Source organism: Stegodyphus dumicola, chromosome 2 (genome assembly GCF_044657685.1).
Source record: "Stegodyphus dumicola isolate Sdum_Otavi_A_Nest chromosome 2, ASM4465768v1".
In the NCBI taxonomy this organism is placed as follows: Eukaryota; Metazoa; Arthropoda; class Arachnida; order Araneae; family Eresidae; genus Stegodyphus; species Stegodyphus dumicola.
In genome coordinates, this window is record NC_140769.1 from 34,531,994 (window position 1) to 34,555,922 (window position 23,929).

At 32.1% G+C, this 23,929-nt stretch overlaps 1 protein-coding gene across 2 annotated transcripts in view; it reads right to left on the reverse strand.

Moving 5' to 3' along the window:
- Window positions 1-737: 737 nt before the first annotated feature.
- The window catches only part of Burs (Cuticle-tanning hormone bursicon), a 62,986-nt gene continuing 39,794 nt past the window's right edge, over window positions 738-23,929 (reverse strand). The window contains exons 2-4 of one of the 2 annotated variants that reach the window (XM_085810567.1): window positions 15,814-15,900; window positions 9,798-10,028; window positions 738-3,189 (exon numbers count right to left, since the gene is read on the reverse strand). In XM_085810567.1, the coding sequence (XP_085666693.1) occupies window positions 2,881-3,189; window positions 9,798-10,007 (519 nt within the window). In that variant the 5' untranslated portion in view covers window positions 10,008-10,028; window positions 15,814-15,900 and the 3' untranslated portion in view covers window positions 738-2,880. Of the gene's footprint in view, window positions 3,190-9,797; window positions 10,029-13,610; window positions 13,758-15,813; window positions 15,901-23,929 lie in introns of those variants that run through there. The other variant, XM_035371765.2, reaches the window with a different exon arrangement.

The following is a 23,929-nucleotide window of genomic DNA, read 5'->3' on the forward strand; positions in this document are numbered from 1 at the left end:
TCGCCCTTTAAAAAGGTGGAGTATATGAGGTATTTTCTTCCTCCTTCCAGAATGCCTGGCATCGGGAAACAGTAGCACACTCGGAGCGTATTCGAGAGGTTCAAGTTCGAGTCCCGGTGAGGGCAGTGTTCAATTTTCATGTCTCCTGTTTCAAAAATAACCTAATGAATCTACAATAGGTGATATATTACTTCCCTGTACAAGCCAACAAAGTCAGTGCATGTTAAGTGTTTCAATGAATGGCCTCATCATTCTCTTTTTTACATATTCTACAAATAATTCATAATTAATTTTCTGCATGTTTTTATAAAACTTGTGTAAAAATTTTAGAAACTGCCTCTTATTCCGTTGGATCATTTTAAAGTTGATTACGTTGAATGCTAAATGCAGAAATTCGTTATAATTAATTTATTAAGAATTTACGTAAGTAAATTACTGTTACTAATTTACGTAAGTAAATTACTGTAATTACTGTTACATACGCAACATATGTAAAGTAATTACACGAATAAAACAAATATTACAAGCACAAATAGAACAAAATAAAATTGCATTAAATCATACAATTTTATGAGCTACACATAGCATATTTATAACAAAAAGAAAACAGTTTTACTTAATACATTATTTCAAAAGCAGATTCTGTGTCAGTTAATATATTTCTGAGAAATATTTTATGATGAGCTGCTGTTATTTTAAGAATAAGTCACTCCAATAATACTAGTAAACATTTTCAATTAAAGCTGATAATAAAGAGAAATTTATTCAACATTCAACACAACATTATATGCCCATTACGTATAACTAAACTGTGAAATAGATGTTATTACATTAAACCACTAAACATATGTTTACATAACTCATATAACAAGTACAGATTACACATAAATATTTTAAGGGAATCACTTTGATAATCACTTTGATTCCAGTTGGCCGATTTAATGAGATGCGTTTCAAATGATAAGAAATAATGCTGACTCATCAGTAGATGAACCTTTTCTTGTTAGAAATAAGAAATAATTTTTTATTGAAACATAAAAAATTCTTTTTATTGAGAAAATGTTAACAAAAGAATTCTTTTGTCTCAAGTATTATAATCAAAGAACGATTAAAAAGTTTTAGCAATTTATAGTTCTTATATCGATAGTCAGCTGAACAATATTTTACAAATTATAATTTCTGAATTTCTAAAGAAAAGGAATTACTAATAGTGCACTGCTAATATAAAAAGAACACTTGAATTTTGATCCTTTACAAATAGATTACATATATTTTACTTGCACATTGACTAAGGAGTCACAAAAACACGTATTTAAAGAATATTATTTTAAGAAATTCTTATATCATAATCTTATATCGTTATATTATAGCATTTATCTTAATTCAGATTTCGTGTTAAAATATGAAAAAAAATTGGTGCAAAAAGTGCGGTCAAGATGCATTATTCTGTGTTCACAAAACTTTAAATCCTATGTAACTATTATTATGTACGTATTTCCTTCTGAATGCATTAATTCAAATTTTTATTTAATAAATCTCAGATATAATAATTGCAGTGTGAAACTAGTGCTATGAGTTTAAAAAGAAAGCAATATTTTTAAAAGTTTTGGGGGACTTTACACACAATGGAATAATGTTTTATAGAGAACTGTCTTCATTTTAATTTTCTTGATTTTTTAGTTAATGATCTACTAATTTACATACTAATTTGATAAAAGTTTAAGTTCTGCTGAAGAATTAATTTGATAAAATTTTGTAATATTTTGAGGCTGAAGAATTAATTTGATAAAATTTTATAATTTTTTGGTAATATTTTTGAAATATTTGAAAATTAATTTGATAAAATTTTGTGATATATCATATAAAATACATATAATCTAAGATTCGTAGCATAGCATTTGTTATTAGATAATATGTACGCATTATGTCTGGACTATTATTTATTGGAAGATATTTATTGGAAAGATATTATTGGATAGATATTTATTAGAAAATATTTTTATTGGCCGATTTTTATAGGAAGGATATTTATTGGATAGATATTTATTGGAAGACATTTTTATTGAAATATATTTAGAGATACTAGAAGATATTTATGTAGAAGAAGGTATTTTTATTGGAAAAGAGAATTTCAATGAGGAACTTAGTCTAATACATAAGGTATCTATCTATATGACAATTATTCCTTTTATCCTATTATTTCTATTCTTTAATTTGCTTTAATAAATTTTCTAAAATATATATATATATATACCAGTTTTTAATTACCTAAATCTCATATTAAGAATTAGGAGATATACAGACATTGCGGTGCAATTCCTGTACATGTACGGAAAAATATATTTGTTTTGTTTCTGAATGTATTCTTAAGGTCGCCCAGTAAGTATTACATAAATAATAGAAATGAAATGAACAAAATTTAACTAAGTTTTATTCTAGCTTATATAGTTCTTTCTTTACTATGGCTTTGCTCTGGTACATTATTTCATACATATAACGTTTCCTATTTTTACGTTGTGAAACGTTTACGAAAAATTACCGTAAATAATTTTGAATCATATGCAGTGTTAAAAATCGCAATTTCTCGAATGTTTACTTTGAATTTTAGAGTGATTTTGCAATGTATACTATATTTCAAACCTCAACTGTATTACGGAATCTGCTCAAACATATTTTAAACTTACAGTTTTGCAATGGGCATGTTAAACAATAAAATACGTATATTACACATATGCTCATGCATTGCATACGCATATCAAACAGTAAATGGACTTGGATATAATGCTCAGAAGACTCGAAATACAAGCACCACAACTGATTATAACGTGCAGTGGAGTTGCATATAGTATTTGGCATCATGCTCTGCATTTAGCAAAAATATTAAACAACAGGAATCTCCTTTGCTTGAGACAGTTCATTTAAGAAATGGAAGTTCTCCATTACAGGCATATCACTCATGAATTCAGAGTCACCGGCTGCAACCATCAGGGCAACTTCTTGAGGTTTGATGGCGGATTCGTCAACAGCGGTGCAAGGGCGACACATACACTCCACAGGAGCTCGAGTAACAATTTTCCTAAATCGAGGAGTTGACTTCGGACAGAATATACCAATGCTAGCCTCTCTTTCCCCCATCTCCTGACAGCACATGCAGGAACGTTCTACTTGCCAGAACTTGGACCCAGAAACCTAATGAATAAAAAGATATTAGTCATAAATTTATGTGATTTAGTTACAGTTACACCCGTTACAGTTGCACCTTCTAGAAATTTCAAGGAGGATATAAGTTTAAATACTTTAAATAGATATTTGTTAGAGGGTTAGAATTTGTAATATTAATAATAATAAAATAAAATAAAAATTTGAAAGCTTTCAGATTTTTCATTACACACAAAGGGGCGTTTTGTTAACCTTTTGTGCCTTACCTTTATTTAAGAAATATCATGTTCTTCGCACTTAAAAACCATAAAATTCAATTCAACAGCAATATCGCAAAATAATTTTAAAATGAGCGTGTCTTTAGAATTTAATACACAGTCTCGCGCGCCGGAGGTTAAAAAAATATCGTACAGTGTTGTCATCGCTCGCTTTCAAATCGTTGAGTTTTTTAATCAAAAATTCGTTAAAGTTTTACAAAATATAAAATAGATAATAAAACAAATTTCAAATTTGGGCTTCTAGATGCCCATATTCGGGTGGAAACGTACGTTATTCTAAATTTGATGGATCTAGGTACCCTTGTGTTATCACAATGCGAGAAATATACACAGATTTAGGCAGATTCTTCATTATTTAATTTCTTTAAATGTAACACAGGGTGATAATATTTGGTAGCGACAATTTGAAAGGTGAACCGACATTTCAAAGAAAAATGCCAAAATGAAACTAATAGCTCTTCTAGGCAAATTGCCCCTTTGGACAAAAAAAAAAAAAAAAAAAAAGTCCCAATTACTTTTATATAGATTAAAAAATCGCAATAAAAGATATCGTGATCCAAATTAAATAATACTAGCAAAATCTTTGATAAACCTGTAAAATGCAATTAAAATAAGACATATATGGGCATAAAGCATGTATCTAGAAAAACGGAATGAAGGTTCGTTTTTAATTAAAATATTAAGAATTTATATTTTGAGAAACATTTTTAAAACTGAGTTGAGGAAAGGAAGCCGTCCGTACAGCTTTTATTCCCCGTAAATATTTACATCTTCCTTGAAAACTTTTGTTTAATTGAACTTTTTAATTTAGTTTATTTATTAATTCTTATTTTTTGAATGTAGAATGTAGTATTTTTTAAAGTTTTTATGTACTGACCTCCAAAAATTAAAGAAAATGTATTTCTTTTCCAGTAACACTGAAAAACAATAAACATATAAAACTCGAGCTTAATTTACACTAAGAAACAAATACCCTTTTACAAAGAGTGTATAGGAAAGCTGCCATCCATTCTTGTGTTGATGTGAATAAACGATTTCTTCTGCCCAAACGGTATAGTGGTTAGCGTCGCTGACTGCTGTGCTGAACAGCCCGATTTCGAATCCCGGAGAAGGCATGGATGTTTGTAAATGTATAGTGTCGGTGCGACATGGCGGCACTCTAAATATGCGGCGAGACGAAAATCCTTAGGTGTGGTTTGGTGGAAGGGAAGAGAAGAGGAAGACCCTTGAATCCGTCTCCACGGGGTGCTGTCCATCAAAATTTGGGGGCGGAACTGAGCTAAATCGCACTGTCACCTGAGTGATGCTCAAGGCTATTGCCAATGGTAGGCGTAATCTACTGCTCTTTGCCACGAGGAATTTCTTGGTCTTGGGCTGGCTACGTCAGACAAGTTAGCATAAGCAACAACAACATAAATGGTTTCTCATGCTTATTTAGCCTTCGATATAAATCTAATTTGCTTATAATCTCCGAATTCATTCACACCCAAGAACGCAAGAATATGCGAATTAAAAGACAGAATTAAAACATTTTAGAAAAGTTTTTCGAAAAGCCGAGTTCTTCAAACAGTTGCCTTTCGAAGAATTACACTTCGAACATTTACCTGCCAAACTTCAGATTCGTGAAAGTTTACTATTAACCACATATTTGTACAACAGAAATGCATATTTATAGCATATATTTAGGGAAACATATGCTAAAAATATTAGGAAATATTCGCCAGATGATTAGTCTTATACAGGAAAGTGAAACAATATACACTCGTGTGCAAAATTAAGAGAATTTGCGCATTATATCGAATTTCTGAAAACTTAATGGACATATTTCAATGAAATTTTGTATGAATATTCATTTATAATGCAGAATTAGATGTACCATTCAAAAGTCATTTTATGTACTCATGATTATCAATAAAGCTCATAGGGCAGGGATGCTGAAATCCATGTTGGGATATCGAAAAGACGATGAGGCTAATATGGAGTATGGTCCTTACTTGCAGCCAGATAAGTCGCGCAGCGTGACGGCATACTGGACAAGAGGCAAATGAGAAGACCCTAGGGCAGCCATCCCACTCCTTCAGCAAGGCAGTTTTCAAATCCAGAATGGTTTCGGAGGGGGCAGGCGAGATGAAATTTCCCTCCCAGGAGCGTCCCAGACATGCTGTATAGGGTGCAAGTCAAGAGATATGACTAGCGAATATAGTCACTTTTCAGGTAATCGTCGTTCAGTTGAGCCGTATGTGGACTAACGTTATCTACTGTTAACAGAGACTCAGGATTAACTGCTGCCGCCCTGAAAAGTGGAACATAGGACTCTCTCTGTACCTCGCAGCATTCAGAGAGCCTTTGACAATTACATGCAAGGATGGGGCTGTCCAGCAAAATGCCTGCCCAAACCATTACACCTTCACCACGGTAATGATATTTTTCTTAAAAACGGAGTGATTTTTTCGTGTTTCATGTTCTCTGTGGATACAGATATGCCGAGAATCAGTGTCCAAACGCCGAGAACCAAACTCAAACTGCGGATCTTCTGGTATACGGCTCTAGCACATGAAGCCTCCCAGCAACTTTAGATCGGAAAACTCAGGCTTCAGTGGAGGTGAGAGTTCTGAAGCTGTAGCAGACCTGTGTCGTCGCGCTGAAAAAGCCAAATAACGATTCTCGTTAGTTATGGATGTTGTTCGACCATTTCTAGTCTTCTAGGTATAGATCCAGTGTCCTGAAGGGATGGGTGTTTTGCAACACATAATCATATTTCGCTCAACGCCTAAAATCAATATCGATTTTATTTGCTTTCTTTTTAAAGCCTTCAATTTCATTTTCATTGTCATGTTGATTTGCTTTTTTTACTTTTCTTTCGAAAGGTTTTCTTGCACAGACAATACAACAAAACGCAACACAGTGTTTGCAAACCTGGATATAAAGTGACATTCTATCCAGAAAGATATAAAATTTTAGCTTGCAATACGGTACTATTAAGTCTTTAGGCGAGCCTATGAGCTACTAGCAACAGAAAGGTATATGATTGGTAATCCACAGTAGTTACCTGAATTTTTCCAGCCACTTTGTTACTGAAACGAAAAATGGCGTAGATTGGAATTTCGACGAAAAGAACAAAATTTGTCGCGCGATTCGTTGTTCCCCAGGTTACAAGAAATAGTGTCACAAAGAAAAAGAGACACAAATTTGTAGAATTAGAAAACAGAACAAATCTTTAAAAAGAACAGGGAAAAAAAGAACATTCATACGCATAAATATACACTGTAATTACAATAATGCAGTAATTAAAATGTACTTATACTGTTTGAGTCATACATGAGATGCCAGAAATTATTAGTTTTTAATAAACAATCACATTATTTCAATGATAATGTTCTGCTTCACTAGCTGAAAACATCTAGCGATCAAAAAATGATACGAAGTTAGTTAGTTAGAAAGTTATACGAAGTTTTGACTAATCCGGACTCGAGTTTGAAAGACTGTACTATATTTTGAATTTGTAAATGGCCAGCTGTCATATTTCTCCGAACTCCTAATGTAGAGTATTCCTTATCGAGATGATCCATATTGTTATATGTAATTTACACATAAGTAGGCGGCAAAATGGCAAACATAACAATAAATCTTACTCAAAGTGTCACATTTAATACTCATGTAATTACAATATACTAATTACAATAATACATAACTACATAATTACAATTACATATAATTGCTCATACGATGAATACGAACAAAAAGGAATTTGCAAACTAATCTAACAATGAAGATTATTATTCATGAATATTGCCTAACTTTGCAATAATGGTGAAGATTAAAAAATTTTCTAACACATTTCTTTTCTAGGGAATGAGCGTTATATGTTTGAAATAAGTTTTATGTGCAATGTTTATGTATAGTTTCTGAACTGTTTTACTGAGTTCCAAAAATATACTGAAAAAAAAAAAAAAAAAGGTTTCCGAATTTCTATAAAATGTTCTAAATAAAATGTAAGAAATGTGGATCTTAATTCCTCAGAAAAGTTTTAACTGATTTCAGTAACAATAATTTTAATTAAATTTATTCTTCTTTGTGTAAGTGAGAGTTTTTTTAAAAGCTAGTTCTTGGGCAAAAATCGATGCATGATCTAACAAAATTGCTCTAATTTTTACTTCCTTGTACGAAGTAAAAAGGAAGTATTGTAATCGCGAAAAGTTTCAGGCAACATATTTCAACGAAAATATTCCATTTTGACCTCTTTCAAATGCAATTTAACGATGTATTTCCATGATATCTGTATGTAAGGACAGAATAAAAGACTCGTTTCCTCCAAAAAAATTATAAAACTGCTTTAAAATGAATTCTGAAGAGAATTTTTCGTGGCGTCTGTACGAACGTATGTACGTACGTATCTCGCATAACTCAAAAACGAGTAGCCTCAGAACGTTGAAATTTTGCATATAGGACTGCTATAACATGTAGATGTGCACCTCGTATTTTGGTTGCAATCGGCCGCACCAAACGTATATAAATATATTTATATATATATATCCACTCTGTTACCCGGCTCAGTGATCTCAGTTTCTTTACTCTTATATGTTTGTAAATTGTACATCTTTTGCTTAAAAATGATTGAATTATGTTGTTTTTATCTTCCGGTTAAGGTTTTTATGCCTTTAGTAAATCTGTGTGCAATATTTTTAGCCAATCTAGAGAAACTAAGCTTCGCAACAACAAACGTAACGCTTTAATTTATTATTGCCAATTAAATCATGCTTAATCCTTTCTGGAATTTTTTCGAGGAAATAAGTGTTTAAGATTTACTTCGTAATTTTTAATATAGATATTTTGAGTTTTTATGTATTTTTGCCTTCTCGCGAAGTGAGAACTGAATTAATTCAATGAGAAATACCCAATCGTCTTTAAAAAACTGTTTCTTTTTTGTTTTGTTTGCTTAATTTCTTTTATACATCATTGTAGCTTTATTATAGTATTTGAATAGAAGATGTGGCAACGATTAGATAATTCTATTCTTTAAGTGATATAAATTTTGTGCATTATGAGTTATAATGTGAACGAAATATAATACTGTTAAGTGAATCTAGCGCCAAAGTGTCGCTATGGTAAACAAATATAGTGAATTTTAAAGAAGGCATTTATTCTATTGTGGTTTATGCGCTGTCGGCGAAGTAGATTTAATTCAATCCAATATGTTTAAATGAAATGCAAGAAAAAATGTGTATAATTTAATATTCCGTACAAGGAAGTCATGTGGTGTACACATCAGATTTTTTATTTTCAAATTAAACTCTGTATTGCTTTGTTAACATTTATTTTTCTGTTCCTCAATTTTGCCTTTATTTATTTCACTCTAGAATTTTACTTTTCAATTCTTCCATTTTGCCTTTTTTAACTTCACTCACTCTAGAATTTCTTTCTGTTCTTCAATTTTGCCTTTATTTATTTCGCTCTAGAATTTGTTTTCTCTTTCTCCATTTTGCCTTTATTTATTTCACTTACTCTAGAATTACTATATCAATAAGCAAACAAATACAAGAGCGGTTACGAAGAAACAAAATAATTCTAATTCCCAATCGGTTAATTTGTTTACTGGGCAGAATTTTCCCACATGTTGCTCTTTTTTTATTTTGTAAATATCTAATGAATTTTTTATTAATAAATTTAATGATTTCAAAGCGAGAAGTGGAAATCAAAATATTTTTTAATCTCCAGACTGTCCATTGGAAATTCTAAAAATTATGCGTCTTTCAAATGTTTTGTAATTTTGCTATGGAATCGAATTTTATATGGCTTAAGTGCGAAGAACATGACATTTAATAAATAAAGTTAACACACAAAATATTAATAGTGAAAAGAACAAAAAAAAGTTTTGAAAGCTATATTACTACGGAAACTGAATATTGATACGATGAACTGAGAAAAGACTGAAAAAATAGGCAAAAAAAAAGTAGACTGAAAAAATCAACACTTAACACTGCATCGAGAAATCTAAACATATCCTGCAGCCCTGCTTTCAAAATTTTCGTAATTTTGCCTTTGAATTGCATATCGCATAAGAGCGAAGAAAACGATGCTTAATAATAAAGCTAAAATGACAAAAAGAAATGCGTTAGAAGGAATACGTGCAACAGCACACTGGTACACTGGGATTTCAACGGCAGAATAAACAACGCTTTTGGGTAACCATTATAATCTGAGCACTTTCAAATTTTTTTTTTTTACCGTACATATTATTACTTATTATTTAGGATCATTATTTAGCCTTATTCCTTTTAAATGGTGATTAATGTTAAGGTTCCTCAAAAATGCATTCATTTTCATAAAACATTGGGGCAGAATAGCTTAAAATAATCGTACCTGTACGTAAGAGGCACAACTTCCCTGGCAGGCGAATGAGGGTATGGGCTTTGGAACGCAACCTGGCTGTTGAAGAACATGAATGACAGGCCTAAGAAAGCAGTCATCTCCACCACCTTGCACAGGAGTACTGAACATTATAGACCACGTGGTAATGATTAGAAACAGGAGAACGAAAGAATCCAGAGAAATTTGACAGCATTGAGCCATTATTTTCCCTTTGAAGCTAGCCTAAAAATTAATTAAAAACAATAAGTATTATGTGGCGATTCAAATTAATAACCAGCAAGTTTTGGTGCAAATGTTTCTTCTTTTTTATTGATGGACATATTGCTTTGCTTTAAGTTACTTATATTATTAAACAACAATTATAAACTTATATTGGTAATACACTAAATGCGATAGACTCAAAAACAGATTTTAGATTTTCGTTACTCATGTACCAAATACAGTTATAAAGCTTAATTGAATATACGTTTATGGCTTGAACAAATATGATGATAATGAATTTGGAATATCATACCCAATTAATTGATTAGACCTTTGAGTAGGACAAAATACCCGACGGCTATCTGTCTTACAGGAAAGTGATTTCATGGACAATGGGCACGTATTACGTATTGACCGGTATGTTGTACATAATACAAACCCCAATAATACCCAAGCAGATAACTAGATTCGGTAGTGGAATCGGGCCACTAACAACACATAATTATGTTTGTTCTTTAAGTTAAGTTATTGAAACATGACAAAGCTCACGAGAGTTATCTACTTAAGGGAAGGGATACCTTCATATTTTCTAAGCTTAACTTATTATACATTCTAAGAGAAAATGGCTCATATTCACGTTATGGAAAAACAAATGGAAAACCAAAATTAAAAGGAAAATAGAAACACATAAAAAAACAAAAGGAATTTTAACCATGCAATCAGTTTATTTGCCTGGGTTCTCAATTGGGTGGAACACCTATTATTCAGCTGTATTAATCACATGGCTATTCGTTAATACCCATTCGATTTTTTTATTACTGAGCTATTAACAGGCTTTATATGAGAGAAGGCAAGATTATTGGTTGCTGTAATTTTGTACTAGGTTGGATTTTTAGCTGTGAAATGAATTATAGCCATGAGTGATTCAATAATGTACTTCGATTACAATGAAAAGAATTCGCTTCGTTTCGTTTTTTCTACAGAATACCAATGTTTTTAAAAAGATGCAAATTCTACTACAACTTCTTAACAATAGTGAAACTTCACTGAAATTAGCCCATCCAGAATCAGAATCGCAGTTCACGCTTAAGGAATCTGTCCAATCATTCGATAACAAACAATTTTACTCACTCTTGTTGTCGTCTTGTCAATCAGTTTCATGGAAGAAATGTTGCCAGAGCCTCAAGAAGGTTGGACTTCTATTTTCACCACAGTTTTGAGGGAGATTACCTTGGGGTGGTGGTTAGAGAGTCTCACAGATCTCTTCCCTACCGCCAATCCACACGAAAGGACTCGCCATACTCGTATATTTAGAATGCCTCCCCATGCCGCAAACACACTGTACATTTACAAACATCTTTCTCCGGGATTCGAACCCGAGCTCTTCGGTACCGCAGTAGGATCTCCTAACCACTATACCGTCTGGGTGGCATTTTACTCCTTAACTGCTACAATATCATACCATACTCCTTAATTGAAGGTCCGTAAACCCCGAAACTATTGCCACTTGGCACAATTGTAAATACTTCAAACTTTTTGGTCTCGATCGCTAAATATTACTAAAGGGTATCGTGTATGAACTACAGTAACTACTAAATTTATACTAATTATGCCTTTTCCAAATAGGTGCATTTTATAGCGAAACAATCGCAGTATACCAAATGGTACAGTGAAAAAAATTTCAGGCAATACTCATGAACAAATCCAGCTCTTTTAATTATAAACGTTTTAATCATATTTATCGAAATATCGTGTCGCTTACGTTCTTTTTTATATTGCTCAAAGGCTTCTTTATTTAGCTCAAATTTCTGCATATTTTTTTGATTTGATTTCCAATTGCTAATGGACTGGTTGCAATGCATTTTTGATTTACAAATTCAAGGATTTCAAAGCGAGCAATGGCAACGTTGTACAGAAAAAAACATTTTTTATCTCCTGCGTGCGGAACTGTGTATCGAAAATTATAAAGACATGCTCATTTTAAAATTATTTTGCTGTTGAACCGAATTTTATGGTTTAAGGGCGAAGAACGTGATATTTAATACATAAATGTAACACACAAAATGTTGAAAAAAAAGCCCTTTTGGACGTAATTTAAAATCTGAAACCTTTCAGATTTTTTAAAAATTTCTTTCTTTCTTCCTTTTTTAATGTTTATTCTAAATATGCAAGAGCATTCCTTGAAAGGTGTTCCCGATGTCATTTTTTATAGAAAGAAACTTCCTTTAAGTGCTTTGCTACTAAAGTTATTTAGCTACACCTCAATCTTGATCAATGCGAAACTAAATGAAGGATAATTTTGTAATTTCTGAAATATTATGTTTTGCTCAAGTTTTCGAAGAGAAGCAAATTGCACGCACGCAGATTTTCTCATAAATTTTGCCATAATAAAGTATTTACCAACACCTCAGTCTTGATCAATGCGAAATTTAATGAGGGATAATTTTGTAATTTCTGAAATGTTATGTTCTACTCAAGTGTTCGGGGAGAAGCAAGTTGCACACAAGTAAATTTTCTCATGCGAGTTTACGCAAAAGTTTTTAATAAAGTGTTATTTATTAAAATATAAATACTGTGTAAAGAAAGTGCATTCATATATGTGAAAAAGTCACGCTAAACTCACAAATTTTATCTACTGGAAAATTAATCTAACTTGATTTATTACTTCATACAGAGCAAATTAAATAAGAAATTAAAAAGTATAAACAGATAATATAAAACAGTTATAGTATAAATATACTTATAAATATACAGAAAACGATTTTAGTAAACGTATAATAAATAATGGTCATTTTGTAATAATGATTTTAATAATGATAATAATGAAAAACGAAATGCTTTTGTGTAAAGAGATACACGTATTAAAACTTTTCTTAAATATTCAGCTCGTTTCATTTTCTTATTACAATATTATTACTTTCGAAAAGCTGCTTTACTGACTCATAAAATTTATCTGAGGATGTAAGACAGAAACTTGTGTACTATGAATATATGCAACGAAATTAAAGCCAGTAAAATGAAGAGTAAGTAAATTCTTACACTAATTTGCATGTAGTAAAAACTTTGTTTATTTAACCACATTTTTCTGTTTAATTATTACAACTCTCAAAATCGTTTTTAGAAAGATTCAGCCGCTCAGATTTTTATCATGTCATTTTTGGACTGCTTTGCTTAAACTATAATTGCTGATGTTTTTTTTTCCCGCTTTTATTTAACTGAGAACATTCTCTCTCGCAAATATTTATCTCTTATGCTATAAGCACTTCTTTTTCTAAATCACCTATTTTCTTTAACAAATATAATTTACATAGTTCCTTCTCTTTAAAAATCATCTGCATCATGTATAAAACACAGAAAAAATGAATGCAGATCCTCATTTAAGTGTAACTGATGTCATATATAAAACAGGATAATTTTAGTTATGTAATAAACATATAATTTTTTATACATCAAAATATTCTAAAATTACACTAAATATATTATATTTTGTTATTATTCATTAAATTTGTGAGCAACAAGCTAAAATGATCAGAAATGCAAAAAGAAAAGACAATGATATAACTTTAGTTGCTACTTAGTCAAAAGTATCTTACTAAAACTTACCCGTATTCAAGCAACTTTCAGAGAGCCTTTTACAAAAGTCTCCCTTCCTCTTTGAAGTGAAGCTAATAAAATGCAACACTCTTCCGTTGCCAACATTAAAATGCTAAGTGCAGCTTTTTTTCAATAGAGTGAAAAAGGGTAAAATTGCTTCTGCTTTTACTTACATAAATATTTTTTGTGGCCGCCTGCTGGTAACTGATTTCAAAAGCTTGATTGGTTGGACTTTAGGCACTGTGGGAGTAATGGCTTTGTCGAGTCAGAATTTAGCAGCACGCAGAGCTAGACTTTATGTAGGAAAAGAAAAGTTTGTATCCGTAATATTTTTTATTTTTTAAAATTTTAGACACATATTTGAAAACTCTGAATTACTGAAATCTAGTTTTCAAAAAAAAATATTTTATTCGCAAGTTTTATTTGAATATTATATTATCAAACATGCTTAATAAAGTAGTCATACAAAGTTTTTCGGCTCAAACATTATTTAAAACTTGGATTTCAATTGCATACAACTTGCAGGCATAGTATTTGTTTTTAACTTATATTACTAAAACTTCTAAACTACCGGCAATATATTTTGTGTTTTATAATTAAACACAGAAGGTAGATGCAGACTGATATCACAAAATATAGTTATTTAATAAAATATTACTGAAAATAGTAAGTTGTCACTATTTTAACTAACTTAAATAATTTTAAAATTATAATTTTAGTATTACTTTTTAGTCCAAAGGGATGTTAGCCCAGAAGGAGTATTAGTCTCAGAACGGGATTTTGCGTTGAAACACTATAAACAGCTGTACCATTTTTCAGATTGCTGCCACCAAATATTATCACCCTGTATTATATTTAAAGAAATTGAATAATAAAAAATCTGCATGAAAACATGTATGTTTCTCGCATTGTGAAAAAAGAACGACACCCATCAAATTTTGAATAACGTAGTCCTTCACCAGAAAATGGGCACCTAGCACGAATCTTGAATTTCGAATTTGTTTAATTATCTATTTCATATTTTTTAAACTTTAACGAATTTTTTATTTAAGAAACTCAACGATTTCAAAACGAGCAATGGCAAGACTCTGTGCGGGATAAAATCTCCAGTTGTTTTTAAATATTTTTAGCCTAAATTCTCTCGAAATATATATGTAAAGTATAAAATATCTATACTTCAATATCTTTCAAATAATAAATCAATAATAGCCTTTTAACTTCATTCTAAAAACAGCAGAGCAATAATTTATCTAACTAAACAAAAAAGATCTGTTATCTAATCTGTATTGCGCACTTATAGATGAAATTTGAACTCGACAACTGGACATTAATCTGTCATGTGATCTGAAATGGAATTCGGTACAAAAAGGTAATTGCGTCGTAACTTCGTCTTCGCTCTTCACTTCTGCATCTTTTCATTGCCGCTATCCAGGCAGAGTTTATTTTTCTAATTTCGTCCGTTGTTTAAGATGTAAGGTGTACAAAATTCAGGGATTCATAGAGCATCCAGAGTGATGATATGCATTACCATGGAATAAAATTATGTGTGGAATTTATCGTTATGTGTGTTCTTCGAATGTCATCTTTCTAACTACACAGTAAAATTTCTTCAAGTTATAATACACAGAATCATCGTCAACCCGGTGCAATTTTCTTTCACCAAGTCATCTTATCACAATAATGGCACAGTCTTATTACAATAATAGAGCGGTTATATTACAATAATGTCCATCTTATTACATACATATATGTGTAAATGAAGAAAAGGCCCTTTGGGCATAATATGAAAACTTGAAAGCTTTCAGTTTTTTTTTTCTTTTCACTAATGGCGGACACTTGCCTAATCGACAATGACCAATCCTAGAGCCGGAAGTGGTGGCCATTTTACTGTGGAAGCACCTAATGGGCGTTTATGAAGGGACGGACCGTTACACCATGTCTTTTCAGGGATTCGAACGCGGACACTTCAGGGATTCGAACGCGGGTATGGCAGTCGGCTTCCCTTACCGCTATACCGTTTGGACAGCATAATTGAATTATTACCTTTTTTTCTTTTAATGCAATCTTTTAAAGCATTTATCAGAAATAGCCAATCTTTCGGTCATTTAAACGTCTCATAATAGAGAAAGTTTCCCAGGAGCAATCAATAGCAGTAGACTAACATTGCACCTCGAGAAGAGGAGAATGACATATGCAGAAAACGAAGCCTTACCCAAAAGAAGAATCCAATGACTTTCAATGGTTTCAACCTAGTGACAACGTCTCCTAATTACTATATGGTCCAATGCAGCAAATATAGCTGAAGAGAAAAAATTGAATTGTAATCAGAAAATTAAAGGAAACATTTTAAATGTTCTTATACAGTTTCATTTTAAATACATCAGTTCATTTTAACTAATGCCAATAGACATGTTTTATAAATGAAATGCAAAAACAGATTTTCTGAAATTAGTGCGCATATCATAGGAAAGTTTGAAGCTTTATCTTACATTGCGTGAAGGAACCTGCGTCCTCACTGCAAAATTTTTGGGCCCGATTTTGATTGCTTTCAAAATATGCTTCGACTACTTTTTGTCTTTTTGTACCCTCGGAATAACGCATATTATATAACACAGCTAAGAATTAATGTATAAGCAATTGTGTATAAGCACAGATATGCTAATTACAAACATTGTCTTTTACAAGTTACATGTGATAGTTACATAAAATCAGGACAGTTATGTGTACATTTAAACATTATCTGAATTCATATTTACAATACTTTTACTGAGATAATCAAAATAAACTTGTAATTCATTTGCACATTGACTGGATTTTCAGTGTCATTTTAAATTGCTTTAAAATATTATTTTTATCAAGTACATACAAACTGGATAGTAATATGCTTACATTACAATAGTTTTGCTCTTACAGCCCTGTCACTATTCTACGGGGTGAGCTATTTTTCTAGTGTTTCATAGTGTTGATTTTCAGTTGTTGTAATATTTTGAATTGCTATTAAAATTATGCTGGAGATTATAAGAATGTATATACTGCAGATTATAAGAATATATATATATATATATATATTCTTATAATCTGCTCTAGTTACTAAACGCTATTAAAATACATCCCTTTCGAAAACCACATAACCGTTTAAATTTAAAAAATCGTCAAATATCAAAATTTTGTAAAATTTTAAATAGTGACTGAATAATAGTGAAGTGTAAACTACTATTTATTCAACATGGATTTATATTTGAGTTTTCAAAATTTAGCATGGATAATTTAATTGCTATTAACATATAATTACCATAATCGAAATGCGTAATCATATATTAGAATTTTAAATGGAATCATTCTTTTGCTTGGAAGACTTTATTGCGCCTCCGAACCGGGATAGTGGTTAGCGACGCTGACTGTCGTACCAGAGGGCCCGAGTTGGAATCCCGGAGAAGGCATAGATTTTGTAAATGTATAGTGTCTTTGCGGTATGAGGACACTTTAAATATGCGGCTGATGGTAGGCAAAGACGGGTGGAAGAGACCCTCGGTCCCGCTTCCCGGGATGCTGTCCTTCAAAATTGGAGGCGAAACGGAGCAAAGTCGTTCTGTCACCTACACTGTGCTCAAGGCTCTTACCAACGACAATCGATGAATTTCGTGAGCTTGCCCTGATATCAGGGACCTCATCTGATGTTACTGCCAATCAGGTGGAATAAGCCACAAACACAACAGAAAAAGAAAAAGACTTCATTGCTGATATTTGCTTAACATCTTACCAAATATTTTAAAATATATCCAAATTAGTAAGTACATCTTTAGCAGTTTATTCCTTAATAGCATTTCCTAACTCTTATATTTCGTTCCTTATAAAAATCTAGTTTCCTAGAAAATAACTATATTTTCGAACAATAGATAATATTAATATGCTGAGTTTGTGTTGTAGGATTCTTTTCAAAAAATAATATGAAAAGAAAATAGCAGACATTGTACATAGCAAATAGTTTCAAATTTAAATCTCTCCTTTTCCTTTTTTCATTTCATGTTACAAAGAAATGCATTTTTGTGTTATTTCAATATATAGTTACGTTTAATAAGAAGAAAATACTTTGTTATGATTTCATTCAAGTACAGGAGCAGGTGATACTAACAAATCCTGTGGATACAATCTAAATTCGCTTCTTCGGAAAAATATTTAAAATAGTCAGGCTTCGTATCTGTAAAAAATACTTTTAGTGTGAACGAGATCCAATTTCCTGAATACATTGCATTGCTTTTCTGAAGCATGCACAAAATCTCTCTCTCTTTTTTTTTACATGCATTCTTTTTCATACTCTGGCATCGTTATTTGCTTCAAATAATATTATTTAGTTAGTTCTTGGAAAAACTCTGTGAAATTCCAATAAATGATTTCTCCTATCTTTGAATAAAAGAAGCTGAATCTTTGAATAAAAGAAATATATTGTGTTTCATGAGGTTGTGTAGAAAAAAAAAACCATTAAGATAAAAATAATTCACATGCCAATTAAGGCAATGATCTCAAAATCAAACTGCAAGTGAGCCAAATGCATAATTTGAAAACAGCCAATGGGCGGGAAATTTATTTTAACAAACTAAAAAAATGTGTTTGAAATATACTATTTTAATTTAGATAACTGAATATTTATCAAAATAAACAAGAATCATATTTCTTCGAAGGCCCAGTGGACAAAGAGATTTTTCCCAACTGTTTCAATGGCTTAAGTGAAGGCATTTTCAACTGGTTTATAAACTGATTCAGATTTTGACCGGTCATGGGAATTGTGGAATTTACTTACTTCTTTTCAATATTGTTACTAATGCACTCTCCTTGCGGCGATGCGGTGAAAGATATTTTATTGCATTGTAGGGTGCATGTGAGTGCCAGAAGTGCATTTAAAGTGAGTTTAGGGCAGCTGTCTATTTGCTGGCCTCCTTTTTTTACTATCTTGTTAGGAGCTGCGACTTTATTTGTTGTTTGTAGCATTATTCTTTATGTAACTGGATTTTAATCTTTTATATACCATTGTATTATTTTGCGTATTTTTTATGTATGATTACGTTATGTACTGATGTAATGTATTATAATGTATCATTTTCCCTTTGTATCGGTATAATTTAATTTTTATTATTATTGCATTCTTACTAAGTTGGTTTATTTTCTTTTATAGAAGTATTAACGTAGTTTAGTTATTCATGTTATATTTTAGTATTTGTATGTTATGTTGTAAATTAGTTAATTACATTTAGAGATTTTCTGGTGTGTTACTCGTATTCGTTTTAATAGAAATGGAAATAATGTAAACTAGACTTTAAATAACTAAAATCTTGAAATTTTTGCAACACCGTAGTTACAACAAATACGTAACTGAAATGTCTTCGTCGGCAGCATAAAAATACTTCGAGGATCGCAGGCTGCCCTCGGGCTTCCTCTCTGAGACCATCCTCTTTAGCAACCCATGGACACCTACCTCTTTAGCATTATTATGACAATTCATTTAACATTGTGTTGCCAGTACTAATTATAATTATCTCATTATGTTTATTTATTTATTAATTATGTTTATCTCCTATTTTTGTTGCACCAAATCAGATGTTCAATTTATCTTGTGAATCTCAAATTGTATTCCTACTATTTTGTAATCTACCTATGCCCTACACCATTATTTTTAATAAATACTGGATGCGGGGCGTACTGTGGAATTGCACGATGTACCATAATAGGTAAACTTTAGACCTTTTGAAAAGCTTCAGTCTATGCAAATTCTTATAAAACTTGCAATTACCCCCCTTTTTTTTCTCTCAAAGAGTTAGTATGGGAAGGCATTACCAGTTGACCTATGGTACATCGCTGGTGTCCCCCATACTTTTACCTTTACCTTTACCTTTACCTTATCAGGACTTGTGTTCCTCTTGACTTGCTTTGGAAACATGAACTGTCCTGACTCTGAACATGGAGCTTACTCAAGCTATGTTCAATAAATTATGAAGTAGACAATACACACAGGAAGGGTATACGAAATCCTTTATTTTTCTATCTTTACAGATCTTCTTCGGAATACAGAGACCAACCACTTGTGGTCTGAACGTAAGAATATAAAACTACCAACTAAAACTCTAACTAAAACTCACTTTGAATTAGTATACAAGTGCCTAGCATTAAGTTTGGCCGTTATTTAACAAAAGTCCGTATGTAGTACGCAGAGCTGCTAAAATTACGATACGTTTGAAATTATCAAGAGGACTAAACCTCTGGCCTTAAAGGCAACCAGCAACCGAGTGAAAACTCGTAAAACTACTATGGCAAGCGGCTTGCTTCCAATAACTCCTTCCTCTCTCTTGCTTGGCAAAAAACACAATTTAAGTACTTGGCGTTAGCAAGACAAATTTGCGTAAATAAGTTAAAGCTTTTAATTCTGGCCGGAAGTAGAAAATAAGAAGTGATAGTAAAGATTTAAAATAAAATAAACGTTAGTAAAACTTAGGATCCTTACATACTTTCCGCCAGAGTTAATTAGTTTCAAACTGAGGTCTAAAACGACCTTGTTGAAAACTTTTAGCTCTAGAATCTAACGCGAGGCCAATCTTTTACAAACATTTCTCACTAGAAATTATCTAATCTAGAAATTAAAAAGTCGTTTTTACATTATCAACTCCATGGACAAATAATTTTCATCTGTACTGCATCTATAAACAGGAATTTCTTAGTGGAATCTGGTTCCTTCCAGAGATCTGGAAGGAAAACTAGTTTAATGAAATGTTACACAATCAAATGGCAAGTAACATGAATACTTATATTTCTCTTTTAAAATTCTTATTTCATTCATGACGTTATTTAATTATCTCCCCGTGCTCTCTGACATGTGTTGTAAAGAAAAACACCAAACACGTGCGTGTCTATGTACAAGTGTTCAACACTACAGCCTGCAATCAAAACACTAACGTGTTAAAATTCAACATAACAAGACCTCAGAACACACCTTATATTCATCTCTGAACCCTGAGGTACTATTCTGAAAAGTGGCTAACTCTGAAGTGTAGCGTCAGAGAGCCTAACTACATTCATTCAACCTTTAACACATATTCACAATAATTTGCTCTTTTTACAGTCATACGAATAAGTTAAAATTTTTTTTTTGGCATTGCTCTAACATTTTCACTTTTAACATATCACAGTATTTTTTAACTTTTAAGATAACAGTTCACATTGTACATAAGTCCATATTAACATGCCGTTAATTTTACGCATTTTAAAACATACATTAGTAGTACATTGTTTGTTAACTTCTATTCTTTTCCAAGCAAGTGCCAATGCTTCTACATTGAAATACTACATTTCAAAAGTCTTTCAGACTAAAACTTCTTTCTTCTTTCTTGCCAGAATCTTTTAAATAAAATTTTATACAATAATTTTTTACAATTTTCTTAAGGTACCTTTCTCAAAGATTATCAATGCTTTTACAATATTCAAGTATTTACACATTCCTATTATACATTAATTTTAGTTTTACTCGCGAGTAATTGAAAAACATAATACCAAAATAGGTAACAACTCATTTCTCGCCTTTTTGGCGATAAAGGTAGGCCTCACATGAGGTAAAACTTCTTGAATTCTGTCACTTGCAGCAAGAATGAAAAATTAACTTAAGGTTTCAAAGTAACATAAAGTTTTACTTATCTTTGTGATATTCAGACATCCTTTTTGCTACCCAGTCCTGGAAAGTGACGAAGACTACTGTCTGGTTTATCTTCTTCTTGTGCGGGTTCGCCCTTCGGTTCCTTCCTCTCTCTTGCTTGGCAAAAAACCACAACTTAAGTACTTGGCGTTAGCAAGACGAATTTGCATAAATAAGTTAAAGCTTTTAATTCTGGCCGGAAGTAGAAAATAAGAAGTGACAGTAAAGATTTAAAATAAAATAAACGCTAGTAAAACTTAGGATCCTTACAACCTCTCTGAGACCATCGCATAAAGTAATATGCTTGTTTAAGTCCTTATAAGTGGATTCGGTAACATGTATAATTAGCCAAATTAAATAGCAGTTGACTAATAAATTAATAATTGGTTCATCTTTTTTAGTATCCTTTAAAATGAGCAAGATCTGAGTTTGTTTTCAGTTGACCTAAAAGATATAGTTCTGTGGAGTGGTTAATTCCTCTTCTATACAGGGTGTACCGTAAATGTTGCGAAAAGCTTGTAGGGGAGGTAGGGCACATCATAAGGATTAAGAATTGCGTAGGAACCTATACCCGGAAATGTCAGGGGTAAGTGGTAGCAGAATTAGAAGATGAGTACAGAAGCAACAGTGATTAATTTGAAACATTTATTGGACATGATAACAAATGTATACGACAGCTTGAATGTTATAAAAGGTGCTCGAAGTTTGCACCGTTAGACGCCAAACATGCCTGACACCGATGTACCATTTGCATGCCGCGAATTTTTTTATCTTTATAAAGCAGGTTCTTCCCGCTTTGCTTCACGACGTTCCACCAAATGTGAGGCGCAACATGTGGTTACAACATGATGGGGCCTCTGCTCATTTTGGACTAGATGTTCGTAGCCATTTGAACACATCATTCGCGCATCGGTAGATTGGGCGTGGTGGACCAGTTTCCAGTTCGCTCTTCGGATTTATCGAGCTTTGATTTTTTTTTTTTTTTTTGTGAGAAGCCATCAAAAGTGTCATGTATCACGATTCTGTTGTGTCTGAAATGAATCTCGTAGAAAGACTCGCCTGCGCAGCTGCTACAATCAAAGAAACTCTCGGTGTGTTTGAACATGTCCGGCAATAAATGGTCCGTCGGTGTCAGACATGTTTGGCGTCTGTCCTACGCAATTCTTAATTCTTATGATGTGCCCTACCTCCCCTAGAAGTTTGTCGTAACATTTACGGTACACCCTGTATAATCACCAGTACTGAGTAATTCATTTTTTGCGATGAATATGTCATAGTAGACCTGTAGCAAAACCCGTTCTATTGATGGCTCAAATGGAGCGGTCCTTGAGAATCCCTAGAAGAGTTTATAAACGAATTATAAGAATTAGACGATAACAACAAAGTTTTAAGACAACGAAGTACAGTGGATGACAGAGTAATTCTTTAGTCCCATTGAGGGAATCAGTCGTAAGTTGCGTATGAGCGTTGACCAGGAAAATAATGGCAGCATTCATTCCGAAAAGAATATCTTCGCTTCTTTTGTAATGCTAGTAGATAAAGCTCCACAAATTTACACTGTTACTGAGCATTAAACAGCGTGTCTTCAGGGTATGTACGCTTTAGAGTATCGCCATTAATGCCATGCGTGAAAATCATCGTAACCTTCATATTGTTGGACTTTTGATGACCTGATTTTCGCGGTGACTACTAGTGGTACCACTCACTCAATTGAAGTTTTAACGCTAGTTTGTTAATATCTGGCCACTATCTTATCCTGCTTTTGCTTTTTAGTGCTGCTGATGAGACAGAGTCCCTTTGTGTTGTAATCATTTCTGCATTTACACCAACTGCACTATTTCTGTCTAATGAAACATCACGCTGCACAAACGTAACCCTCCCCCTTCACACAAGATTCTACTGTGTGTATCGTAACAAAGTATTAAGAGATATTCATAGTTATTTGAAATTGTTTTTGACACAAAAATCAAACACTTGCTCGCTAAGCCTTCCTCAGGAATGGACATCCCATTACCGATAATGATGTCAGTTTTGTCAGGCATAGTGTGCATTGCACGGGTGGCCAATATGATATCCGCAAAGATAGACAAACGGACAACAAACAAATAGCCAAGCCTTACACTGAGAATCGAACTCATACTTTTCGTTTCGGATTAATAATCAGGTTCTGCTAACCAACATACCATGTGTGGCCTTTAAATTATTATAAATTATACAATTATTTTTATATAAAGAATAAAATTAATCTGAATTATTTGAGAATTAATTATTATACCTAAAAGGAATCTTTGTTAATTATAATAATTATTATTTTGCAGGTCTTAATTTTTACAAATTAAATAATTTAGCAGTTATTATAATTAAAACATCTTAATAGTTAATGACAAGCTGTAATTTAAGGACATTATTTGCAAATGAAAATGATTCATTCATTTTAAACTATTACAGACACTTACTGTTTGTAAAGGAAAATTATTCACTCATTTTAAACTATTACAGAGACTTTTTAGTTTCGCTTGCTTTCGAGCGTTATTGTCATAATTTAGATTGAAATTAATTGTTTTAATAGAACTATTCCTAATTTTTATTTCTGAACTTATATTTAGGATATAAAGGAAATGTATTAATCTAATGACTAAATCCTATAACATAG